This window comes from Tetrao urogallus, assembly GCF_951394365.1.
Source record: "Tetrao urogallus genome assembly, chromosome: 8".
NCBI classification, from domain to species: Eukaryota; Metazoa; Chordata; class Aves; order Galliformes; family Phasianidae; genus Tetrao; species Tetrao urogallus.
The window spans coordinates 18480692-18490403 of record NC_136821.1 but is presented as its reverse complement, the minus strand read 5'-3'; the positions used below and the strand labels follow the sequence as shown (position 1 = coordinate 18490403).

Sequence of the window (9712 nt, the reverse complement as noted above, 5' to 3'; positions counted from 1 at the left end):
AGCAATAAACATTCTTTTTACTATGTGCTTTGAAGCTTGGGCGAAGCAAGCATCTACATTTCTGAATTGACCATTGTGCATCTTGCTTTGTTTTTTTTTGGTTGAAAAACCTTGGTAAGAAGAGTATATTTTTTATTGTCTGAATCCAAATGAATGCAGTGATGAAAAGCCAGAAAAATAGAACTGACCAAAGCTGCACTGTTCTGCTGAGGCAATCCTCCTATGTGGAATGACTGAGAGCACCACTAGATTGCTTGTCTGCTTATGGTGATGGTGCTTCTGATCAAACTGAAAAGGGCTGTCGTAGAAGAGTGCTTGGGGGAAGTGCCACTGAATGCATAGTATATAGAAGGACTGTATGCACATGATATTTTGTGTAAAATGGAGAAGATAATTATACAAGTTAGGATAGTAGAAGGTGACCTCCAAGTCAGAGTGCTGTTCTGTGACCTTGCTTCTGTACAGGAGGGCATTGTGTAGCAGCTGAAGAATGTAAACGTGACAGTGGCTGTAGCTGAAGTGATCATGCAGGGATGGCCATGGGCTTGAGATGGACTTTGCAGTTCAGGTAGATTCAAGTTATGTATGGATAAAGTTATGGGTACTCACAATGTGGAGAGGATTAAAACTGACTAAAAGTGGATTCAGAAAGTGTATCTACACAAAATATGAGACACCATCATGTGATATTTTAACAGCATTAGAAACGAAGTTTAATCATTACTAGTTAGGAGTTTAAACATTAAAACGCATCAATCATTTCTTAGGTAGGTGCTTACTCGTGCAGTTGTTCTAGCATTTTTCCATGAATGCTTGTTAATGGCCTCAGATCTCTGAGAAAACTTACCATTAAATATTTGCTTTGGAAATAAATACAAAAGCATAAAAAAAAAAAAAGGAAATCCTTGTCATGAGAAACCAAAACATAATAGGCAAAGCTATTACCCCTATAAAATTCTCTTTTTTTCCCTCACAGCTGCCTACTCTGGCTAAGTGCTTCTGTTTTCAATATGCACTTCAATTCCAGGCTAAATTAATTACTTTTTAGAAGGCTCCACTGAAAACATTTTCAAAATGACTAAAGAATGCAGGAGTTGCTTACACTGTTGAAGGGAGAAATCAGACTGTACAAACAGCTGGTTAGAATAAAATCAGCACCTAGCAGTTGTATTTAACTTAATCCATTCATTTTTGAGCACTGTTTTCAGATCAACAGATTCAGATTTCTGGACTGAGAGTAAGGATATTTAACCAGTTCTATTTTCCATGGAGTAGAAGTCTTCATTTATTCTAATCAACATTAATTAGAATTCTTCAGGATTTTAAAGGTTAGCAAAAATTCGCTTCTTATTGATTAGCTGGTAAATACCTTAAGACTTGGATAGACAGATGAACTGTTTAACAGTTAACAGTATAACTAGTATGCCGCTACAAAACTCTGAACAATCTGGAGACGTTTTCATGCAACAAATTCAGAAGAGCCTATGAAAACTCCTGCATCATATCAAATTTTTCAGCATTTTGTTTACAGCTTCGACAGCTTGAAGAGATTTAAACGTGTAGCCAAGCAGGAAGCTCCAGTCGCATATCGGATCTCTTTCAGTATGCCAATCCATTCCTTCTTTTCATCATCATACCTGCATTTAAGAAAATAAGGTCAAAATGTAGCTTTGTCTAAGAAAAGGAGAATAATCCACAGGTTCCAAAGGCTTGTAGCAACCTTGTGCTGAGCATTGCTATGAAAAGCTGCTTTTGTTCTCTAGAACTGAAGAGAAAGACATTCTTGTCTAGGTGGGTTGACTTTTTCCTGAACCCTAAATCTCATTGTGGCCTGTTTCAAACTTCACTTCTCCTATAGAAGTCTCCCACTCCTGCAGATCCCTTCTAGATTTTTTTTCAAGTTTTACATATGGAAGTGGTTTTTATGGGCATTCTGTCTATGGTTTTGCCATTTAATACTCTTCAGTCTACCACAGTAATGGAAGAGTCACAGTAGAGACACAATGTTTCATCACTTCTACTGTGACATAAATAAATAAGTCTACAAGACTTCTGACTTTTCTCAGAACAATTACTCATCTGGCTTATTAATACATATGTACAAACCTTTCTGTACATGTAGACTTTATTGCATAAAAATGTCATAAACCAGAATGTTTTTATGGCACACCTAAAAGGCTAAACCTGCCAACACAGACAGCCACTTACTCTTTTACCATGCCACAGAATTGTTTAGTTGGAAGGGACCCTTAAAGGCCACCTAGCCCAACTCTTCTCCAATGAATAGGGACACCTACAGCTGTTGAGAGCTCCATCCAGCATGACCTTGAAGATCTGTAAAGATGGGGCTTCCACATATCTGGGCCACCTGTTACAATGCCCTTGCCAACATCATTGTTAAAAAAACTTCTAATGTCCAAGCTAAATGTCTGTCTCCATTCTCTCTCTCTCTTTTTTTTTTTTTTTTTTTTTTTTTTTTTTTTTTGTACAGCCCCTGCTTTAGATACTGAAAGGCTGCTCTCAGGTCTCCTCAGACTTCTCTTCTCCAGGCTGAACATTAGTAGATTGAAATAGTCATTATATCCAAATCTTGCATGTGTCACTTTCCGACAAACATTTTTATTTGTTAACAAGTCTTTCCAATCTGTGTTACAGTTCATTTCTGAAGGTAAACGTACTATTACTGTTACTCCCTATTGTCTACAAACATCACTGTTCAATAGAGCTTTCTATTAGGAAGTTATGATTAAAGTTAAGCTTACTTCCATATGTCAGTGACTTCACTGGGTGCAAATTCTTTAGATTCGAGCTGAATCATTGCAAAACCTCCAATAGCATACAAAGATCCGCTTAAGTTGACTAAACTGATAGAACTTCTCTCCTGGGGAAATTCAGGCACAATCTCCCACCTGAAGATGGATAAAAAGAAAAACATACATGTCAAATACAAGTGAAATTTACTAAATGGTTAGCACCAAAATACAGCTCCGGGTAACATAAATGATGTTTTTGAGGACTGCCTGAATGAAACTGATTAGTAAAAGGAAAAACTGCTGAGATCAGTCATCAGCGAGTTTGTTTCTCCATCCTTGCAGGAACTTCATGCAGGAATGCAAGTCTTGGTACGATGGAATTATATCTATCTCCATCCAGAGAGCAGTTCTTACAGGTCTCCTCTTCCCACCATCACTGATAAGCTTTGTGTAGTTGTTATGTCTCTTCCCCTATCGCTCATTTTTCACCCTGTAGTTTCCAAAATGAATTTTCATCTCAAGTGGCAGTAATTTGAGTAATAAGTGAATAAATTAATAGAGCTCGTTAAGATAATTTCAAATATTCTTCCAAGTCACAGATAGGAACATACAAAACATACAGAAATCTCACTTTGAGACAATGTTAACATCAAAACTAGTGAGCTGATTTGCTTCTTACACTCATGTGATTTGTCTATAACAGAACAGTAAACGAGGACAATAGCCTGCAGATGTTTTCTGACCACAGGTTGCACCTGTCTCAACAATGGAAGAGTGAGAACGCACCAAACATAATGATAACAAAATTACCTTTACTTTCAGTTGATTTCTATACAATATATAGAGTCCAAAGTTAACTTAAAGAATTACTTGCACAATTCATTTTTCTATTGTCAAATGCTGTTAGTAGGTTTTTTTGGTCTTTTTAAAGTAGGTCTTGAAATTTAGTTTGTGTTGTGAGGTTGATGTATGCAATGCCACGCATCACTGTAGATATCACAGCCAACTGTGTTTATTTACTACTTAAGTACTTACATTAATAAGTACATTGAGGACCTCTGAAAAGTTAAAAGGTATCATAATGAAGTTTTGATAATTTTATTCTAATATCAGCTTCTGAACACCTTTGTGACCATCTCAAGATTTTTAATGATGATTTTAGATGATAAAACATTTGCTTAGAAACAGCTTGCGCATTGTACTCACTTATTTGTGGTCAGATCAAAAGCTTCAACAGATGAAGTAAGGCCTTCTTCAGTGACACCACCGGCAATGAAAATCTTGCCTTTATGGATGGCTGTTCCAAACATTGAGCGAGCCACTTTCATTGGAGCCAGGTCTCTCCAGTCTCCTTTCTTTGGATTGTATACAAATACTCTATTAGTACATTTCCTGGGGAGAAAAAGGAAAACTGTAATCTTTTTAATGAACTTTGGCTTCTTCCAAGTGAGACCTAGTTGAGGCAGTTTGTGCGTGCTTATGTTTTGTGCCTCTCTTCCTCTCCCTGAGGTCCTCTCTCATATCCGACCTGGGGATAGACAGGACAGGTCTAAAAAGCACTTGTCACATCATGTTCTACTTAAAATATTCACTTTCTCGAAGAAAATAACCACCACACCCTGAGTAGCAGTAAAAGCATTGTTTTTTTTGTTTTGTTTTTGTCACACACATTTAGGTATAAAAGGCACTACAGATGAGGAAAAAAAAACCCAAGAGCTGATAGAGTAGTTCTTTGGTATTTAAGCATTTCTATCTGGAAGGAAATATAAAGAGGATTCTCATAACCGTGATGAAGATGTTTGCTATTTCCCTTGGAAGTAACTAAAATGGCTAAAACAACTATTTGAGATTACAACTTACATGCAGTTTTACCTTACTGAGAAAAAGCCTGTAGACTATAACGTGCTGCCTTCTGCCAAACTGCTGGTAAATTTAATGTGGAGATGTAAAAGTGGACAGTCTAATTTCTGAGTGGGGACATAAAATCTATAAAGGACCAACCAAATAATGTTCTAAATAATCATGAAAAGACTTATAGGCTTACTTATCATCAGTTTTTCCACCAAGACAATATATCAATCCATTGTTTGAGATGGTAGCATGGCCATATACTTTGATGGGTAGTTTTTTGATCTCACCCCATTTCATTGCCCTGGAACAAAGAATACTGCTGTTAGGCTCCTTCAGCTAACAATGGGCTGCATATATGTCCTCGTTGGGCAGAATTAAATTTTAAACATACACAGGGTCATAGCACAAAACTGAATCTAGAGACTCCTCATTGCGAAGGTCCTTGCCTGCAATTACATAGATCTTGTCATCTGACTCTCCCAGCCCGAAGAGGCACCTGGCTGACGGCAGTGGAGGAAGGGCAACCCACTCTCCAGCAACGCTATCCAGCTGAAACAGCACCACAACAGAAGTGTTATCAGAGGCAAGTAGTAAAAATTCACATGACAAAACTGTTCCACATATCTCACTCGGTATCTCAACAGCTCGGCTGCTCACCTGAACAAGCTATCCCTCCCTTGGTGCAGCTATTGAATGGTAATTTTTACCCACCCATGCATCATGACACTAGCACCCAGTAAATGCTACACAGCCCTCTTTGCACCTGCTCACCCTCATTCCTCACAGAGTTTCTTCGCTTTTTTAAGTTCTTCTTTGTTTAAAGTTCCACACTCTGTGTTGGAAAGAATGTTTAATTCTTCCTCTCTGAAGGAAGCAAACGCCTCTGCCATTCCACAACTCCACACTGAGCAGGTTGTGCTAATTACTACAGTGAGAGATGCCAGACATTATTAACAATCTCAAAGCATTATGCAGCAAATGGTACAGATGTTTCTTGTGCAATCCCCAGAGCAAAAGAGGTGATGTTTCATCACAGATAGCTGCAAAAGTTCCTGAGACATCTTGATAAGCATTGTCACTACTGAAATACTTCTAAGATATATTGAGATGAAAACACCAAAAGAAAAGCCGCAGGAGGGAAAAAGAAAAGAAAACAAAACAGCAGAACATTATTTTCATAGAACTGGAGTACTTTTTTTTTTTAATATCTAAGAATATTTTTTAATATTATTTTTAATATCTAAGAATTTAACATTCAACCTGAATGTTCCCTAGCATGTGGTATTTTTTCTTTTCTACTGCATATAGATTTGGTTGATAATGCACAGGCAGGAAAGGTAAAATCTGAGTTGGCATGAGTGTAAGTGCATTTGATGTAAAGTGAGAAAAAGTTCAGTCAAAGCAATCAGATCTGGCTTTAGCTCAGTGACATTCTTTTTCTAGAAGTGTGTTCCACAGTCAATATAAAATGCATCTCCCAGATTTGATGGACCAGTCCTATTGAACTAGTTCTGCCCCAGGAGCTAGATTCGGGTGAAGAGGTCAAAACATGCAGGTCATGCAGGCTGCAGATGGCAGCCTGCTTTCTGTATCAGTCTTGAAGATAACATCTGCACAGATGATAGAGCAATGAACAATTAGTCCTGCATTTTTGAGCCATTGGCAGCCTGGTTTTGTCCTAGGTTACCAGCTACAAAAACAAATGGTAACAGGTTGTAGTAACAGAGTAACAGGTGCATTACTAGCAGAGAAAGGACCATTAGGAAGTCAATGTGGTATGGCACCATATTAACATTTTTCAGGGAGCAGCCAGATGAGTAACGCAGAAAAGTATTTTAACTATATGCAGTAATGGCAATGAGGAACCTGGAAGATGACAAGTGAGGAAGCAGGATTTCAGGCTATTAATTTAGACATATAAAGTAGCATTCTGAACATTTAATCAATTTTTAGTATCCCTCTTGAAGTTTAGTTTTTCAGAGGCCCCTATCTAGTAGCCTCATTATTCAGCTCTGGATTACATACAAAAATACATCAATGTGGTATAGCTACTGGAAGAATATAGCTGCAACAAGTTCTGCACTTCACTGATTAGCATTTTCATAAAGGAACATGAAATAGTGCTAATCCCCCTCTAGCGAAATGACTTTCCTCTCACAGCTATAAGAAATTTTTGGAACAAGCTCTTTCATGGTCTGCGAAATCAGTAACCATAGTGCTATAAACACTCGGTATTTTCATTTTTAGATATCTGAAGGCTTTAGAATCCTATTACTATTGCTCTGTTTTGCTTCATATTGTCAGAGGATCTACTTCTACATTCAGGTCAATGTGCCTAAAAACAGATCATGGCCAGTAGCACGCTGTATAAGATCATTTAAACATTAAAAGACAGCATGTAGACAGATAACTAAATATACAACAGAATTCGTTTCCAATGTATGCATGCCAAATTGCTATTTTGCTGCTTTTCTGAAATATGGCATGGAATTTAGTTTGTATTAAGTGGCTTTAAATTTATAAAGATTTATACACATTAAAACTTTGCACTCAGTTGAAACATGGTAGTTAGTATACTGAGATTGACAGTTTGCCAGGAGAATAACCTTCTACCAATAAATTATGTTTTAGAATGCCCTTAGATTTTCAGATCTAAATGTGACAAAAGGACTTGTGAAATTTTAGTGAAAAAGTGACTTTTAAAATAAAGATATTAATGTGTCATAAAGATATTTCATACACAAGACAAACATTATATCTATATACAAGTTACTCTTTCTTGAGATCTCACCCTGGGTTTGATCTTGTAAGAGAAGATACAAGTCCCTTTGTTTAATTTATCTCTATGAGACAGGAAGAACTATTGGAACTATTCTCCACTGACCATACAGAGACTTGACAACTCGCACAGATTCTAATAACCTTAATAATAACTCTTATAAAGCACTTACCACACCAATAATTACAAAGCTTATACCTGGAAGAAGTAGGATTGGAAAGGCTGATCTTTGTTCTCCTCTTCCACATACAGTCCTCCAACAACGTAGACCTGATTTTGTTTGGTGACTATACTGGAATGGTTTCTGGGAATCTGTTCTGCCAGGGCTGCCAGATAGCATTCATTTTCGAGAGGATCATAAGCTACCGCAGCAGTGTCATTAACCAGAAGAATTAGGTCTTTGACAAACATGCCGTGCCTGGGAAGGTCATTTAGGTAGCCCGGCAGTAAATCTTCATCTCCCACATCACCATTTACTTCCCCTTTGTTTGACTTTTCTTTATTTGTGCTAGAGTCAGGCAGTTTTCCAGCAAAAGCATCCTTAATAATCTTTACTTTTTTCTGAATATCTGAGTTGCTTTTAATTATATCGTCCTTCTCAACATGTTCTTTGAAATATTTTTCTGGCATAAGACGAAAACGTATGCAGTCAAAAACTTCTCCTAGGCTCTTTACTCTGTTCTCCTTGTCTGACCGAACCCATCTCATTACTGCTTCAAATACCAGTTCTTCCTTCTCTACGTTTAAGCTGTCAGGTGAAATAACTGAGATAAGTTCATTTGGTGCAAGCTGCAGGAAGTCCTCTTCTTTGCAGATCTGCACAAAATGATCTGAGACAAAATCACGGGCAGAAAATGCAAGTCTTGGGCAATCAAGCAAAACACCTAATCGAAGGATAGCCAGACAGTTACCGACAGCAAGCCTCTTCTGAAGATAGGAGACACACACGGTGAATACAGAAGGGATCTGGAAGCGACTGGCCAAGGCAAAAATATCTTGCACGTTAGAATCATTAAGATCAATAGTTGCTGAATAAAGGTATTTGACAATCATATCCAGGATATTGGGATCTACATTATCTAGAACTACCTCCTTCTTTTTCTCTTCATTTTGCTCAGATAAGAAATACTCACGAAAATAAGGGCTACATGCTGACAGAATCAATCTGTGGCAAGGCAGACTTCTGTCACCAGCTTTTAGGGAGCAATCTACAAATTTTTTCTCTTCCAGGAGTTCTTTGAGACCATCCTGAAGAAGGGTGGATTGGTAGAGTCTGAGTTCTTCAGTGAGTTCTCTTTGGGAATCCATTTTGCAAATACTTGGGGAAGGGAGGGAGCAGAAAGCTTTAGCTGTTGTCTGCCCAAATGTCTGTCTGTAAAAAAGACAGACCAATGTGCTTTGCCCTGCCTGAAGCCTCTGCAACTTAATCTCAGTAGCTAAATATAGGTACCTAGTCTTACAGGTTGGAATTTAGGATGCATGGTTTGGAAAAAAATAAAGAGTTGTTCTCACAGCTGTCAAAGACTGAAAGAAGCAACTGTTGCTTTTAGTCACTATGGTCAGGTTTTGCCATCACTCTCCATATTTAATCAGAGAGATTACTTGCAATGTAAGAAATTACATGACATGAGCAAGGATGGCAGAATCTGACTCTCAGTAAGACAGCTATGAGCAAGATCATAAACATACACTTTATCAGTATTCCCAAATACAAGTATTGCTAATCAACTTGTCAGATGCAATTACTGTTTTCATTGTCAGAAAGCTGCTTAATACATGGCCTTGCTACAGATTTTTAATGAGGTATTAGTCACAGAAATATTAAAAAACTCCTGACGTTACTATGTAAATTATCCCTATTCCAAAATAATTTTTATTACATACCTCACATCAGCATTTTTTAAGACATAGATTTAAAAAAAATGAATTCTGAGCTGCTTCTTAGCACTGATTTGGTTGTATTTATTTAGAAATAAACAATTCTTAAAGAATAAGTTATTCAGGTAAAGTACAGTTTTTAACAATAATTTAAAATTAGGTCTACCTCCCACTTCCAAACAATCATTCTGCATTTCAGATAATCTATAAACATCACCAATCGCTTCACATCTGATTATTTTACAAACCATTAACTGCTGTAAAACTAAACTGAAAACAGTACCTAATAAGGAAAACAGACAAGAAAAAAAAAACCAAACATAATACAGCACACGTACATTATTTAATAGATCTTAACAAAAACAAATTTTTAAATCTCAATTTAAGGTAAAATATCCAAATTAATCAAGTAGTTTAAGAACCATGAACTTAGAAAAATTATGCATATAGT

At 37.1% G+C, this 9712-nt stretch overlaps 1 protein-coding gene across 1 annotated transcript; it reads right to left on the bottom strand.

The window, feature by feature from the left end:
* Positions 1–1525: 1525 nt before the first annotated feature.
* Positions 1526–8691, bottom strand: KLHL41 (kelch like family member 41; the record flags this gene model as incomplete). The annotated part of the gene is made up of 6 exons (XM_079539448.1): positions 1526–1637; positions 2763–2909; positions 3960–4145; positions 4798–4905; positions 4996–5153; positions 7582–8691. 6 exons carry the CDS (start codon positions 8689–8691, stop codon positions 1526–1528), a joined length of 1821 nt encoding a protein of 606 aa, XP_079395574.1.
* Between the last annotated feature and the right edge of the window lie 1021 nt (positions 8692–9712).